Source organism: Carassius carassius, chromosome 15 (genome assembly GCF_963082965.1).
Source record: "Carassius carassius chromosome 15, fCarCar2.1, whole genome shotgun sequence".
Taxonomy (NCBI): domain Eukaryota; kingdom Metazoa; phylum Chordata; class Actinopteri; order Cypriniformes; family Cyprinidae; genus Carassius; species Carassius carassius.
In genome coordinates this window covers 13413071-13430710 of record NC_081769.1, presented here as the reverse complement: position 1 = coordinate 13430710, position 17640 = coordinate 13413071, and the positions used below count along the sequence as shown (strand labels likewise).

General features: G+C 38.0%; 1 protein-coding gene across 2 annotated transcripts in view; it reads left to right on the top strand.

Annotated features, from left to right (window-relative positions):
* osbpl3b (oxysterol binding protein-like 3b) overlaps positions 1 to 16570 on the top strand; it is a 39056-nt gene extending 22486 nt beyond the window's left edge. For both annotated transcript variants that reach the window (XM_059567466.1, XM_059567465.1), the window contains 10 exons: positions 699 to 792; positions 1026 to 1270; positions 5374 to 5511; positions 5598 to 5661; positions 5766 to 5844; positions 11436 to 11580; positions 12635 to 12779; positions 12988 to 13114; positions 15383 to 15505; positions 15607 to 16570. In XM_059567466.1, coding sequence (XP_059423449.1) covers positions 699 to 792; positions 1026 to 1270; positions 5374 to 5511; positions 5598 to 5661; positions 5766 to 5844; positions 11436 to 11580; positions 12635 to 12779; positions 12988 to 13114; positions 15383 to 15505; positions 15607 to 15703 — 1257 coding nt within the window. In that variant the 3' untranslated portion in view covers positions 15704 to 16570. The remainder of the gene's footprint in view (positions 1 to 698; positions 793 to 1025; positions 1271 to 5373; positions 5512 to 5597; positions 5662 to 5765; positions 5845 to 11435; positions 11581 to 12634; positions 12780 to 12987; positions 13115 to 15382; positions 15506 to 15606) is intronic.
* Positions 16571 to 17640: the final 1070 nt, after the last annotated feature.

Here is a 17640-nt window from a genome sequence, read left to right as displayed (position 1 = left end):
TCCCATCTTTTCTATCAGTCTCATACATGTGCTGCTCTAAGTGTCAATGCAGTAGAGTTACAGCTGGGCACCAAACGTTACCAAAATGAGTCGTACCCTGGAAGTATCCATGTATAACACAGTTTGGCTTTAGTAGACTATAGTATAGTGCCATGTTTTTTAAACTCCACTCCATGGACTGCATGCACATTTTGCCTAGCTCTACCAAATCGTCCAATAGATTTACTGAACCTCCTCAGAAGGCCAGCTGCCTCTGCTTTCTCCTTCACCTCAAGCAGACATTGAACCAAACCCTATTAGGAGACAGAGGAAAGGCCTAATTATATTAAACATGTAATAAGTGCTACACATGACATTCCACAGCTTGCCTGCCATCCCTTCTTTCTCACTATAACTTCATTTCTGCCTCACATTGAGGACGACCTGCTCAAGCGTCTCCTGTAGCAGAAGTAATATGAAATATGTAGATAATTGCTTCTCTCTAAAAATACCTCATGCAGAATTAGGCTTCTGCAAGAATTTGTGCCACCAAAAAAAATAATTTTTTTTCCAATGATGGACCAAAAAACATGGTTTTTATCATGTGATTTATTAAAGAGTGCACGTGTTGATGATTTTCAGCTGCTAGGTGGTCTGTGATACATTTATAATGTTAAAGAGCCAAGCACCTGTAATGACGATGTGTGGTTTCCTGCCAGCCTTCGGAAGATGATTCATATATCAGTGACATCAGTGACAACGTGTCTATGGAGAACTTCAGCAACGAGGTGGAGAATGAGAGACTCGATACAGGTGGGTATGCCACATTTTTCCTCATGTCATTGATATTTCACTGTCATTCCAGTGTTATTTCAAAGATTCAGTGGGAATCCTTTATGGTCTACATTTGACATCTGTTTTATAGCTGTGTGAGGGATTTGGTGTGTTCAGAAAAAGCACTGACAAGCAATTTTAACATGCCTGACCTGAAACTTCCTAAGACATTTCTGGAGATCAGGCTCTGAAACTGCGTTTTTCTTTTTCAGCTTGTGTAGAGAACGGTGGATCTCAGGAACAGCGGCGCTCTTGTCTTCCCTCCCCCAGTCCCAATACCAGCAACATCAGCCTGTGGAACATCCTGAAGAACAACATCGGGAAGGACCTGTCTAAAGTAGCCATGCCTGTTCAACTCAACGAGCCGCTCAACACACTGCAGAGACTGTGTGAGGAACTGGAGTACAGCGAATTGCTTGACAAGGCTGCACACACACAGGACCCGTTTGAGCGTATGGTAGGAACACATAATTGCGTAAACCTATTTGCATATGTAAAGTGTTTGGATTCAAAAACATGCATAAACTTGCATTATTATTTGAACTAATCTCAGTCATTGGGCACATTCAAATAAAAAGAAATGTTGTCATCAAAGTAGTGAATGCTAGAAATGGCAAGAAATTTTAATTTTTGGTACAAGAATTAATTCTCAAGAGGCATTCTCACTGTCATTTGTGAATGCAAAGCATTCTGGTTTTGCTTTATGTTCAGATTTGCGTGTCCATACAAAGCTAATGTAACGAAACATCACTGAGGAAAGAGATGAGAGCTCAGGATTTGCATAATAAAGCATAATACAAGCATAAACACTACTGTCAAATAGAGCCAAAATAGACATTTTCTCAGGTTTAAATGCACTTTCTTAAAATATCTCATAAAGGTGAGATCTCGTCCTTATTGCATATTAATATTCTAATAATATTGTCATGTTCAATTTAAATTCCTATTATGTAGGACCCTATGAAATCTGTTTTTTTTTTTCAAAATTATTATTACTTTTTTTCCCAGTTCCCTTTTTTCCTTTTAAATTTTTCAAGACCCTGTTTTAATGATTTAATGAATTGTATTCATGATACAAACATGTCTAATTAATGTTAATTATCAAATTTAATAGCAATTTATGAAAAGTTTGACTAAAATTTTAAGGCCCTATAAAATGTAAAATTTTTCAGCAAAATAGATTCTGGTACATTTCTTGTAAATATTCCTTTCAAAATAATGTTTCAATAGTTTTATTATTAGCAGTAGGGGTGTAACGGTACGCAAAAATCACGGTTCGGTACGTACCTCGGTTTTAAAGTCACGGTTCGGTTCATTTTTCGGTACAGTAAGGGAAAGAAATGCATTAACTAGAACATTAAACTGCAGGTTGTTTATTACTGTTTAAACTTTTTTTAAACACTTTTTAATAAAATATATATATAAAATAAAAAAGAATAAGAAATAAAATACTGCTGCAAAGTTCTCCACTAAATAAAATACTCTCAGTCTCAAACCAATATCACATAATAAAATATAATGAAAAATATAAATAAATAACTATGATTACAGTGCAGCGTTACCAATCCCAGCTTGTAGTCCTGCTCATATTTAAAGAATATATATAACTTTTCCAAAGTGTAAAGTGCAGCATCAACACTTTCAGTTTTTAGACCTGCTCAGATTTCGTTATTCCGATCGGAATTAAGAGCAAAGGTCTAGAGCTTAAGATTTTTGCCCGAACTCGGGTTCCGTCGAGTTCGGTCTTAATTTATATCATTTTACGCGGGCTCGGGCTTGCGCTCCGGTTTGCGAGGTAAACGAGCGGTCATGTGATGTTTCGATTAGCGCGAGAAACATGCGAAAATGAATGCTGAGTAGGTGTAACGGAGGCTTGCCTCTGGCGATTACGTTTTGGTTGCACCAGCAACTAAAGCAAAGTCTGAGGTGTGGAAAAGTTTTGACCATGTTTATAATGAGAATAATGAGTGAATAATGACCATCAGTGAGTGCAGGAACGCGCTGAAGCCATCTACAGTGGATTCAATCATTTTCCAAAAACATGCAGGCTTAGCCTAATCGCTGTGAGTAATAAAGTTTTTTAAAATGAAAACTAAATATTCATTGAGTCTTAAATGCATAATGTGGATAGAGTATATATACACTAATGTTGTCATTATTCTTTTATTAAATATCAGCTGCTAGTGGCGAAGCAAATCCGGAGCCTTTATCTTAATTTCGTTATTGCCAAATTTATCTTAATTTAATTTGTTAAAAAAGACTGGTTTTTATTGGTGCGTTGGTCTATTTATAGGCTAAATGAGCCTATGTCTATTGAGAGTGCTGAGATGTTACGATGTTACAGAGGACTTATTTTATTTCTTTATTCCAACTTCCAAGTGGTGTAGTCTACGTTAGTTATTAATAAATTATGTTAAAACATGAATAAATGACTCATTCTTGACAAAGGCAAAAGAGCTGTGTGCGTGTGCACATTTGAATAATGTCAGGCTTTAAACGGGTCTGGGCTTTTAAAAAGCTGTCAATCAAAATTTACTTGTCGGGCTCGGGTCCTGTCGGCCTAACTTTTAAGGCCTGATTACAGCTCTACAAAGGTCTGTTTAAATGCCTACGGGAGCTGCATTTGAATTACGGTCATTTTTTCCCTAGTTGTAGTGATGTTCACACTTGCGTGATAGCTTTTGAAAACTTTAGAATCAGCTGCAGGGCGGAATTCGCACTGAACGCGGAGACTTCCACCACTTAATATGTTCGTGTGGAAACACGAAAATGTACCTATGTTCCACACACAAAATATTGCATTCGGTCATTCGGTGTACACGTGCACCGTACCGAAAGCCCTGTACCGAAACGGTCCGGTACGAATACACGTACCGTTACACTCCTAATTAGCAGTAGTGACATCATTACATTAAGTAATATTTCTTTCACAATTTCTTCAAGTTAAACAGAACTTTTATTTTGACAGGTTGCTGTGAAGTCTTTGAAAGCCTATCTGATCCAGGCTCATCATCATGGGATCCACTGTTCCTCATGAGAGCATGATTATTGTTCAGAAATCATTCTCCCTGCTTGGAAATGTGCTTTAGTCAGCTGCACTCTACTGTATCCAGTGACACTCTGAGTACCCATCATTGTTCTTTCTCTCTTGAGGAAAGAAACAATCTTCTCTCTCAGTTTAGATAATAGCTTCAGCTTTCGAATTTTCAATACTAACTAATGTCTAGGTCAGTAGCTTAGTGGCTCAATCACAAGAGACAAAGACAGCTGGAACTTCAAGTCAGCATGATAATTGATCTGTTTACTTAATGCACATTCTTGGTCTTGGTCTGTAATTTCATTAAAAATAATAATTCATTCTTAGCTGATGCCCGATAGTCCACATTTTCCCTCGGTTGATTGGCTAAAGAAAATATTTCTGGTACTGAATAAAAAAATGCGGTGCCTCCTGGGTTCTGGAGGTGTTTCAGAAAAGGACTAGTCATCCTCAAACAAATGCAAAGTCACATTAATGTCTAAAACACTGACTTTACCTGTTCCAATCAATTCCCAATAGATGAAAAACAAGTCCAGACTATATGTTTTGTTTCACGCCAGATTCTGAAAATAAAATAGGTTGTGAATTAAATTGCCAGACAGAAAAGAAACCATTTCATTTCAATAAGTTCATAAAAGTATAGTTCTACCAAAAATGAGTGTACTCCCCTTCAGGCAGTTTAAAGTGTGAACGAGTTTTGGAGAAATTTAGCATTACATCAATTGCTCACTAGTGGATCATCTGCAGTGAATGGGTGCCATCAGAATGAGAGTACAAACAGCTGATAAAAACACCACAATAATCCACAATTAATCCACACGACCCCAGTCCACCAATTAACATCTTGTAAAGCGAAAAGCTGTGTGTTTGTAATAAACAAATTCCTCATTAACACATTTTTAACTTCAAACTGTTGCTTCCTGCTAAAATACAAGTCCTCTAGGCATAATATTGTTTATTTCCAGTCATCTCTTCCGAGTCTGGAAAGAAATAAACAGGGATCAAGCATTATTTACAGGTGAAAACAGTCCAGAACAAATACTTTGATTTATTTATTTTTATGTGACAGGACAATTGGGCATGGGCATTTTTACTGTAGGAAGCTTTATCATGCATTCTGGACTCGTATTTTGGCCAGAAATTACTTTTTCAAGTTAAAAAGCCTTAATGGTGGATGTTTCTCTTAGAAACATACAGATTTTCACCTTACAAGATGTTAGTTTGTGGACTGGATTTGTATGGATTACTTGTAGATTATAGTGATGTAAGCAGTTAAAGCAGTTTTTTATCTCTCGTTCTGACGGCACCCATTCACTAAAGGGGATCCAGTGTTGAGCAAGTGATATAATGCTACATTTCCCCACATCTGTTCTGATGTAGAAACAGTTTTTTGGATGGAATGGCCTGAGGGTGAGAAATTTACAGCAGGTTTTAATTTTTTGGTGAGCTAACTATCCTTTGAATAAAATTTGTGAAATGGAAAACATACATAACTAACTAAATGTGCTGTGTTCTGTTTGTAGGTGTACATCGCAACATTTGCTGTGTCCGGCTATGCTTCAAGTCACTACAGAGCTGGAGGAAAACCCTTTAACCCAGTGTTGGGTGAGACATACGAGTGTGATCGTCCAGACAAAGGCTTTTGCTTTGTGGCGGAGCAGGTAGGATGCTCTCTGTAAGCTGTAATTGTGAGCAGGTTTGTGAATGTGTGTATGGCTCTCACAGCTGCACTGCTTTCAACCTCCAGGTCAGCCATCACCCCCCCATTTCTGCATGTCAAGCCGAATCTAAAAACTTCATCTTTTGGCAAGGTAACAGCACAACACTAATAATACCAGGCTTATTGTGTCAGTACAAATAAGCTAATGTTGTCTGTAGATATGAAGCTGAGTGTGTTATGCGTGACTGATTTTAGACGTGAGGTGGAGGAATAAGTTTTGGGGAAAGTCCATGGAGATTGTACCTGTAGGAACTACTCATGTGGTTCTCCCTGGGTGAGTTCTTTATTTTTGTCTGTTTATTAAATTCACACAAAGTCCGGTCTGCTCTTTTTGGCTCAAGCCATGTCTCAGGTGTTAAAGCATCTCAAGCGTTAAGGGTTAATGTTCTTACTGCAGAATAGAACTACTGCGCTGGAATTCTACACCCAGATGACAAATTAATTTACACAAACTCATTCAAACTAATTCTACAACTCTGCAGATAACTTTTCTAAAATGGTCAGATTGTTACAAATTAGTTGCATTGCTATTGACTGCACTTTCTAAAAACCCTACAAAAAAGAGAGTGGCATGCAATAAAATCATTCAGTGCTTTAAACTAAATTATAACAACATGACATAAAATGTTATTGTTTCTGTAAAATAATGAATCATCCAAAATAATTAGAAAATTTCTGAGAATTCCTTTTTTAAAAGAGGAAAAACCTAATATATTTATAAAACTATTTCTAATATCTTGTCTGTACAGTACATGTCTGGTTTACTGTGTGTGTTTGTTTAAATATTGATGTTTATGCACAGGATGCAGAAAGTTAATTGACAGATATTGTGGGGGTTACATGTTTTTACAGTGCAACTGTAGTGTCTTTTTGGATCATGTGAGTGTAGTCTCCTCAAGTTTCAAGTTTTTTAGTGTCCGACAGTTACACTGTGTTTATATTGCAAGTACTGCTCATCTATATCAAATTAATTCATTTAAATGTATTCCACATTTTAGCACTATATGCTTAGAATACAATTAAAAAGAACTCAATGACAGTCATTTGTGGATGTTAGTTCATAAATACATATTTACCAAAAATTGATGATTGTGACACAACGGTTCAATTAACTGTTTAAGAAATGTTGGATATGTCTCATTTCACGTAATTAGTTTAATACACTTGTCAGCGAAAACTCACAATAAAGAGGGTGATCAGAACAGGGGATCTTGTATCACCCAGAGGGAGTTTATTTTGTGTTTCTGACCAGATGACAATACATTACACCCCTTATTACAGTGTGTGTCTGTTTACCGTGTAAGTAAATAAATGGGCATAGAATATTGATGTGGTTTGTTATAACACTTAACCCCAAAACTGACAACAATATTCAATATAAGTGTGGATAAAAAGAAGTGGTCATTTGCTCATATGTTTTGGCAAAACCAACTGAGAATAGATTGTAGTCTGAGCAATTTGTATCTTGAATGATGGCATTGTCCAAATGATAGCAGCAGCTGTGGTTGATGTTGTTTGTGTCCTTGTTCACCCTAAGCATCGAAGCTGTTATCTTTCGTGGAAACAGCAGACTGGGGCAGCGAGGCGTTGAAGTTGTCAGTGACAACAGCATCACACATTGTAGTGACATGATGCAGAGTGGGTTGTGGCACTTCCACTGTTTTATGGGGTATACAGATCCTGTGAATGGAGCTCAGTGTCCTCCCCCAAACTCAATTTAAAAGTTACAATGTGTATTAGTTTTGGTGATTTACTGTTGTTTTGCAACAAGTACTTGGGGTCTGTGAACAATAAATACCATAAAATTAATATTAGTGGAGGCTAAATGGGTTTTTCATTAAACGGTGCCAAGAACTAGAGTAGGGAAACTGATGATGTGCTTTATAATGCTGATATATTTCACAGCTCTCTGAAATATTTAATTCTGATTGGTCGATTATAGCAGTCTGTGTTCTAAATACCTTTGTGTAATGACTTTTGAAATCACCAAGGCTGGAATTTGATCAAAAACATTTCGAAAATACAGTAATATTGTGAAATGTTATTACAATTTAAAATAACTGTTTTCTATTGTAATATATTTTAAAATGTAAGTTATTCCTGCGGTGATAAAGCTGAATTTTCAGCATCATGTAAGAGAAACAGGTCAATTTAGCTCAAAGGGAGTCATTTAAGATTTTAAAGGGAATTTGAACAGAATCACTGTTTCACGGCTGATCACTGAGACGCCCTGCGATTCACTGAACGAGCCGTTTAACATCAAATCTGCACTGGATATTAATATCCAAACTATAGTGAAAACACTATCAATTAGCACAGTAACAAGATCGGCAGTTTAAGACATTAACTTGTAAGCACAAAACACAAGATACTTCTCTTTTCAATATGAATACGGCTTTATTAGATAAATCTAAGACATAAAAAACTAATCTAACACACAAACGCACGCACTCACACATTCACACAAGTTGCAGGAAGATTGAAAGTTAGGGAAAGATGAGTTTAAGAGAATGGAAATGTGGAATCCCAAATTTACAGCAATACATGAAATTGCATAGACATGAACAACCATCAATCACTTAATTAACCCTCGCATTGAGTTCCTCAATGAGTTTAAAATTATATTAGATACACCAGTACAAATGTCTGAAGGTACATTGCCTCAAAGTACGCTTAAAGCATGGCTAAAAGCTAGAGCTAGGAAGCAAAGCTACAAGCTAAAAGCTAAAAGCAGGCATGACTAATAGCAGAAGCAAGGCTAAAACTAAAAGCATACATGACTAATAGCAGAGCAAAGCTAGAAGCTAAAAGCAAAGCTTTATGGTGTCCTTAGTATTTAAACTGACCTGTTGGCCACACCTCAAATGTTGTCTTGACCAATCAGATATTGTCTTGGCTCGGGGGTTTCATAAATCATATGTTATCTTATCAAGCATGTGGTCCGTATTTTCTCGCTCTTGCAGGGTCTAATGTTGGACATGATTCCTATGACAAGAATATGATACATTTGACAAATAACTGATGGTCATGACTGGTTCAAGCGAGCAGATTCGAACATGTACACACTAAACACGACTATGTATCTTTAAGCTATCCAATAGTTATTAAAAGACAAACACAATAAGTGATTATAACATGATAGTCAAATGTGTGGGTTACACATAAATGAATATGGAGTCAAGCGATGGACTGATATTCATTTATAAGTCCTTTTGAGTTCATTTTGGTCCATATATATGTAGAAAAGACAGTTTCTTTGTCATTATCTGACAAAGATTTCTGTGGAGACCAGAGGTTCAAAGGCCCCCCCACCCCTTATGAATTTCAGTCTGGTTCTGCTAGGTGGGGGAAGTGTTTAAGGATATGGTGTATAACTCTCATGGGTTTACATGTGATGTCCAACGTTGCATTTCAATTATGAACAACAAATTTGACAATCTCTTCTCCGAATTGAAATTGTCAATAATTGTTCTAGTGGTGTTAATGTTGAAAGCTGTTCTGTGGAAGCTTTGGTTGGTTGGTTATCTTGCTTGGGACTTGTGGCACAGAATGTTTTATGACTTCCTGTTGCCTTACTGAGGAATTCGGCTCATGTTTCAACCACAGCCCTGATCGACTCTTTAATTTGTCAGGTTCGAGTCAGATTGGTTACAATCATTACTCCAGTTTTCAGTGTCACATCATCCTTCTGAAATCATTTTATTATGCTGATTTATTTCAAGTAGAAATTTAGGCATAACAGTGTAAACACCTTTATTGAATTTTTTTGATTGCGTCTTTGCTGAATAAAAGTGTGCATTTCTTTTAAAAACAATTTTACTGACCCAAAACTTTTGAGTATTAGCATAAATATCCTAAATATAAATACAATATAAACAAATTATTGGCAAATGAGACATACCTAACATACATTGCAGCTATAATTTGAACAATTATTTTAGATAATGTTTACTTAAAATCCCCTATTTAATTTTTTTTTATTTATTTATAGACATACAGAAGTTAACTAACACTAATAACTAACACTTCTGTTAATCAGATAACCTAGCATGGTTATCATCCACTAATCTCAGAATGACAAAATATTGGCCTGGTACTAGTAAATATACCGTAGATCCTCAAATAAAAGCTGGGGCCTTTATTTACCTGAATTGCAGAAGGTAACAGGCTTTTATTTGAAGCAGGCTTTTATTAGAGGCAGGCCTTTATTTATAATTCCATCTGTTTGATAAGTAATTGTTTTAAATAACCCGTTTTAAATTAAAAGCGATAGCGTTCCAGTGGACAGAGATCATAACATTAGCACAGAATCAGTTCAGAATCAAATACCAAAAGAATCAGTTCAGACACGCTCTGTGTCAGTCTGCTTCACGCTGAATCACACATGAGCAGTATCATTAGGGGTGGGGAAAAAAATCGATATTGCAATATATTGTTGTGCTCTCTGTCACAATAAATAATCGATACACTAGCGCCCAATATCGATATTTTATTACAACACAAAATGATTAATTTACCCGTTGTCAGTGTCACTGTCACTACCCAATATCTACCATTCTGTTTGCGGGGGGCGCTGTTCGAGTAAATAGGGGTAAAGTGGCGCAAACAGCGGCCGGTGAAGAACACAAGTTAACTAACAACAACAGAGAATTGCAGAAAAAAAGAGAAGCGAGAAGAATGGCGGAAAACAATAAAAAAACTAATCAAAGACCCACCCGCTAGTTTCCACTCTAAAGTGTGGAGACACTTCGGGTTTTACGAGACAGTCGACGGAAAGGCACTGGATAAAGACTATGCAATCTGCAAGAACTGCTTTGCAAAGATAAAATATAACAGCAACACTACGAATCTGCAAATGCACCCCGTTCGCTATCACGGTGAACTACTCTCAGGTGATAATGAGGGCAAACCAAGTCAGCCGACAATCCCTACTGCGTTCAAAGTTAAGCTCGCCTTTGGGTCGCCGAGGGCACAGAGTATCACTAAGTCCATAGCCGAATTTATTTGCAAGGACCTTCGCCCTTACAGCGTGGTTGAGAATGATGGATTTTGCAGAATGTTGACAACACTGGAACCGAGATACGAGATACCGAGTCGTCGGCACTTTACAGACAAAGTCATCCCTGCATTGTATGCAGATACCAGAGCCAAAGTGGAGAGTGCGCTCCGGTCTGCTAAACGAGTTGCACTAACCTGTGCTGGTTGGACGTCAAGGGCCACCGAGTCCTTCACATGTTAATGTTCATGTTGTTTTGTAATGTTAATGCACTTTTATCTGTCTAGATGTACAGTGTTTACATTTAAGACCAGGAGGCAGTGAGTAATTATGCAATTGCATATTTCTTTGCACAATGTTGGAAATGTTGGCATTAATAAATGCATAAAATTTCCTTATTTCCTTATTCCTTCCTTTTCTTTTCAGTCACATATATCGTGATGTATCGTTGATGAAATTTCTTCCAATATATTGAATATCGTAGATATCGCGAATCGTGATATTATCATATCGTGGACCACATATCGCCACAGAATTGAATCGTGAGGTACCTGTATCGTCCCACCCCTAAGTATCATCAGCTGCTCGGTTCTCGAATCGGATGCGTCCGACAGAAACGGTTCTCGGTTCAGTGTACTGGTGATCCGAAAACCGATGCAACCAGTTCTTTACTCGAGAACGAGAAATGCTCTGGCAGTGGGCGTGTACGTTTGTTATCTGGCTCTGCTGCACAAATTCCCCCCCGGCCTTTATTTAAGACCGGCCTTTATTTGTCCGTGTTGACCACGGCGTTTATTTAACTACCGGTTTTTATTTGAGGAATTACGGTATACTGTATATATGCATTCATACTTTCCTCTCACCTTCAGCTTTGGAGATCACTATGAATGGAATAAAGTGACATCATGTATTCACAACATTCTGAGTGGGCAGCGCTGGATCGAGCACTACGGAGAAATCTCCATCAAAAACTCCAACAGTGAAAAATGCCAGTGTAAAGTCACCTTCATCAAGGTCAGCTGCCTCTGCTTTTTGTCCACTCTGAGAATAAATACATTCTGAGATTTTTCATTTTTGGATATTCCTAAGGTTTCTTTACCTAAATGTATTGGACCAGTTGTTTTAGTGATTCAAACCTGTCTCGTTTCACCATCACACATGACCTAAAACTGTCATGAGTCCGGTGTTCCTCCCTCTCATCACCAGAGGGCGTCACCTCCATTCTCCCGAACTCATTACCTTCACTCCGCACAGCTGTGTCACCCACTCACACACTCACACCTGGTCACTAGTTCGATACACCTGTCACACACTCACACACACAGCTGTCCCCCATTTGTTCACGAGTATATATTCTCCACACTCCCACCTCTCTGCCTGCCTGGCTTATGGTAATGTTATTTGTTAATTGCGTAAGGTAAATCGTGTGTTTTGTGTCTGTTGCTTCTGCTTGTGTCCCGGTGATTTGTTTCTGCTTTGTTGGCCTTTTTGTTCTAATTAAAAGATTCTTCCCTGTATTTGGACCCAGAGCCTGTTCTTTCCACGGCGCCGTCCCTATCACGCCATGACAAAAACATGTCGGTCAACTCTTCCTGGCCTTTCAGAGAGCTCCACATTTTTTAGCATCTAATGAGGGATCTGTGAGGCACAGTTGAGATAATTGAACTCAAATGCAGACTTCAAGGACAATGGGTCAGGCTTTACTGAGGGGTGAAGAAGAGACAGAAAGAGATCAGACAGGAGCTCAATTAGGGCAAAGGAGAGCAAGATCAAAAAAGAAACGGGACAGAATGAGATTCTACAAAAGTCAGATGATTATTCATGGTTCATTCCCCTCTGAGACTCATTAAGCTCACTGTCTGACTCAAGTATGACATCTGCTGGAGAACTCCTCCATCTGACCTTGCTGTTAAATGTCACGCCACATTCGTGATACCTTGATGGCGAGTTAATTCTGTTTTCACTCATTTGTTTAGTGCCAGTAATTAACCCAGGTGGTCTGGTTTAAATATGTACACAGTTCTTTGTTTGGAGGTGCTCTGACCAAACGTGTCTGTGTCCTTCATAGGCGAAGTACTGGAACTCCAGCATGAACGAGGTGGAGGGAGCTGTCACAGATCACAAAGGGAAAGTTGTGCACAAGCTGTTTGGGAAATGGCATGAGGGGATGTACTGCGGCAGCCCACCCTCTGCTACCTGCATCTGGAGGACGAGTAGGAACCAACACACTGACACACACACAGTCTGCACTCTTTTTTTTTTTTTTTTTTTTTTTGATGTGCCTTGTTTTTCTGGTGCCCTCTGGCAGATGTATTTCACAGACAATACATTTACTAGTGTTTAGCAGTTCTTTATTTCAGAATGTATTTCAATGAAAACATTTTATCATCAGCTTTTATTTGTGTGTGTTTATGTGTACAGATCCCATGCCTCCTGACTATGAGCAGTACTACGGTTTCACTAAGTTTGCTATGGAGCTCAATGAACTCGACCCTCTTACCAAACCACTTCTTCCACCCACAGACACCAGACTACGGTTCGACCAGAGGTAAAAACATACATCTATATTGCCAATGAAAGCTTATATAAAAACTTAACTGGGACTTATTAAACTTAAACTATTAAACAAAAGTTGAACACGAAAATGCAGCTAACAGGAATTACCCCTCACCGTGCTAATATTATAATGTATTTTTTAAATGATACCCAGGGTTCCCACGGGTCCTCGAAATCCTTGAAAGTTTGTGAATCTGAAAAAAGAGTTTCAAGGCCCTGGAAACTTTTTGAAAATAAACATACATTGATACAGGTCCCTGAAAGTGCTTGAATTTATTTTGTGCAAGAAGCTTTCTGGATAAAAATTTCATGTTGTTCCCTCTGATCCACAAATGTGTTATTTCGCCAGCACTTTGTGGCCTATTCAAAGAAGCTTGCTTGATTTACATAAGTTATGCACATTTACGTTGTGTTTCACGCGTGAAGTACTTTGTGTTGTACATTGCCATGATGTTAGAGTGACCATATTTCCTCTCTTTCCTGGATTTCTGAATCGCCCCAAAATGTCAGGAATTCGGTTTCTACTTTCTACAGTCGTCAGTGCGTTTTTGTATTCGAGCGCTGCGAGGGACTGTTTTCTTAATCCCGCTCCCACTGAAGTTCTGACCATTATTGCCCGCTCTCGTGATTTTTGTGTCCAATCCCGTCCGCTCCCTGCAAACATTCTAATATTGCAAAATAAAGCCTCACAAATCGGACTTTAGCAGCTCTTTTTGCTTTGAGATCATTTTGAGGTTAAATACAGATTTAAAATCTTAAAATATAATTTAATAGCTATTATACTGTTTTTTTAAATCAAATCTTTCCATAGCTATGACAGGAAACACTGGCATCTAACAATGCCTTGAAAAAAAGAAAAAATCTTATAAATATACCAAAATAGGAAATAAAACAATTAACCATTAACATTTTCATTAATTAACAATCATTAACATTTTCTTAAGTAACTGTAATTTAATTACACTTTTTTTTCCTCAGTAGCTGTAACAGATTAAAGTTAGCCTACATTTATTTAGTAATTAAATTACATATTTTAGTTAAATGTTCGCAACACTGGTCAGGTCTGATGATAAAAACCCACGCAAGTGTTGTAATGGAAATGGCAGATGAGGGACGTCAACGAACGTTACACAGTGGATGTACTGCGGACCTAAACTGACGTTCGGAATGTTTGGGAGACGTCCCCTGTAACTGCACTACGGTACTTTAACCACCAACCAACCACACCCCAGTCCCCCACCCACACCCACTGTCCTCTTTTTGGAAAACTAAAATATGGTCAATATGGTTCAAAATGTTTGAAATGTTGCTCAATTACATTTGACTAAAATGCTTGTATTGAAACATTTTGCATATGATAAAACTGTGCTAGATGTTAAGTTTTGTGAAGGAGGGCCACTGATAGGAAGCTTTTTAGCTGTGTTTATGATCAATATGCATAACAGTAACCGTAAAATATGTAGGTATGGAAAATATATATTTTCAGTTTTGATATTTGGGATATGGTAACTGCACTACTTTAACCACCAACCAACCACACCCCAGCCCCCCGCCCCACCCACACCCACTGTCCTCATTTTGGAAAATGAAAATATGGACAATATGGTTCATGTGCGCACAAAACTACTAGGATGACACCTTTATGTTTCATAGACACACCCGGGAATTAATGTTGAATCGCTTTGCTTGTTAAGATCATGTTAAACCCATGGTGCAAGAAAAACTTAAAAGCATATTCATAAAACCTCTGGTTATAATATTATTGTCATATATTATTTAATTTAAATGTAATTTTTTTTTATTCATATTAATTATATTAATATTAGTTTTAATTACCAATATTGCAGTAGATGATACCACTGCCAAATAAACTGGACAGTTATTAGTACTTTAAAGTTTCAGTATTTCAGAAGAAACTAAAGTATGATTATTAAAAATGATATGCCGTGAATATTAAGTTATTTAAGTGCACACTAATAACAATGTTCTAATTAATATTGATGAGCTAAGCTGTTACCATTATAAGTTTTGCTATAGGAATTTTACAACTTGCATACTGAAGTGTGACAATTCGTTTGGGTATTGTAGAAAAACTATACTACGAGTAATTTTGACATGCATAGTTGGCGTTATTTCGACATAAATGTGTCACAGCCGATGACACCAGAGAACCTTGAAGGCCACCAGACGATGACATCAATGCATCAGTCATGTTATGCAAGGACAAATGAATTTCATACGACACTGTTTGTGTCTGCAGGTTATTGGAGGAAGGGAACGTTGAATCTGCCGAAGTGCAGAAGCAGAGAATCGAACAGCTGCAGCGAGAGAGACGCAGAGTCCTGGAGGAGAACCACATCACACATCAACCTCGATTCTTCCAGTATGAACAAACTACACTACTTACTGTCTTTTTAGGAAAAATACATTACACAGCCAAGTCTAGTTAGTTGTCAAAACTATTTTCTGCTTTATCACCAACAGGAAGTCCAAAGATGACACCTGGGTGAGCAACAACACTTACTGGGAGTTAAGAAAAGATCCTGGATTCAGTTACCTTGACTGTCCAGTCCTCTGGTAACTCGGAGGAAGCCAACTACATCTGTGCTCACTGTTGCCTGCTCTTATCTGTTCTGGCCAACATTACAGCTTCAGGAGACATCACACACCTTTTAAAGTGAGGTAGAGACTGATAAAGCTGTGAGAGACTGGTGGCTGATGGTTTCAACTTATTCCTTAACATTCATAATTTAATGTCCCAACAGTTCAGTTGCCTTACATTATGTTGCAGTAGTTTCTTTATGCAAATGGATCCTTTGGAAGTATGAGAAATATGCAATCCTGGCCCAGTAAAAAGATGATCTTTTTTGGATGTGCATTGTAAGTAGCACAAGAAACCAAGAGAAAAACTGTTGGATTGTGGTCCCTTGTGCCTAATGTAGTGCTGCAGGTGACCGCACCACAAAAAAAGGAGTATAGTATGTTGTCAGAACAAAACTGCGTCGACTACCTCTTAAAATCAAACTGTCGAGGAATTTGATGTATATTAGAATATGAATATAATACATATAATGCCTTATATTAAATTATATACATTTACTTTGCTAGAACTTTTAATCAAATCCATGTATCGCTACAAAGTATTGTAATTTTACAACCGCCTTTTACTCTGAGACACTTGAATGAACAAAATGTTTGAGGTTCTCAGAAGCATTTATATTCCTCTTAACTTATTCACAAGACTGACCGATGGCTCAACAATACTGAACATTACCATCACACACATGAGCCTGGCAGTGTTTTAAAGCTTCTTCCACGTGGTTTGACCTGTAACCTGTGCTATTCTCACTACACACTATGATGAAGGATGTTTGGGGACTGAGGTACTTGCGTGTTGATCACTGCAGAGTTTTCTCTGTCCTTCAATAAAGTCTCACTTTAAACGAAACCCCTTTTGGAACCCTTTTTTTTTAAAGAGTGTATTTGTGAAGTTCGAGAGTGCAGGGATTCACATTTTCCTTTGGTTCGGCCAATGAATGTGGGATGCTGAAGTTTCAGATTTTATAGTCTGGGATTTTTTTGAAGATGAAATTATAAATGTACTGCTATGAATCAGTTTAAAATGCATCATCTCTGAGCTGTTATTCGTGTAGATTTATTTTTTCTCTTTGACTGGGCTTTTATTGTGGTTCAGGAAAAACCTTGACAACCCACAACGTATTTCCTGCTGACAGATGCATTGCAGCACTGGGTTTAATGAGTCATAGAGTTAAAAAGGGAATATAAATGGAGTTGAAAAGGAAAAAGATAAAAAAAATAATGGGGCTAATACTGTAACTAGATTAAGAGAATTTATTAAATAATACACAAACCTTTTTTGGTTCCAGTAGTAAATATATATTTACTGGAAAAAAGTTAAAAATTGTAAAAGCGTTTCAATAAATCGGATAAAAAGCAACGCGGTCTTCACTATATAAACTGGTTTTCACACTAGTTGGTGACAACAGCACCAGTGCGTTCACCACACACCAGATACAGGTGGAGAGGAGAGAGAGACGCAGATCCAGTCAAGTGGTTGGGGATTATTAGGAGGCCACGGAGGCAATTTGGCCAGGACACCAGGATTACACCCCTACTCTTTACGAGAAGTGCCATGGGGTTTTTTTAATGACCACAGAGAGTCAGGACCTTGGTTTAACATCTCATCTGAAGGACAGTACTTGTTGACAGTATAGTGTCCCCGTCACTACAGTGGGGCGCTAGGACCCACACAGACCACAGGGTGAGCAGCCCCTGCGGGCCTCACTAGCACCTCTTACAACAGCAACCTAGTTTTCTCAGGAGGTCTCCCATCCAGGTACTGACCAGGCTCAACCCTGCTTAGCTTCAGTGGGCAACCGGTCTCAGACTGCAGGGCGATATTGCTGTGTTTATGGACTTCTGGAAGAATGTTTTGTGGACAAATGAGTCAAAACAGTACTTTTGGGTTAAATGAGAGGTGTTACTTTTAAAATAATA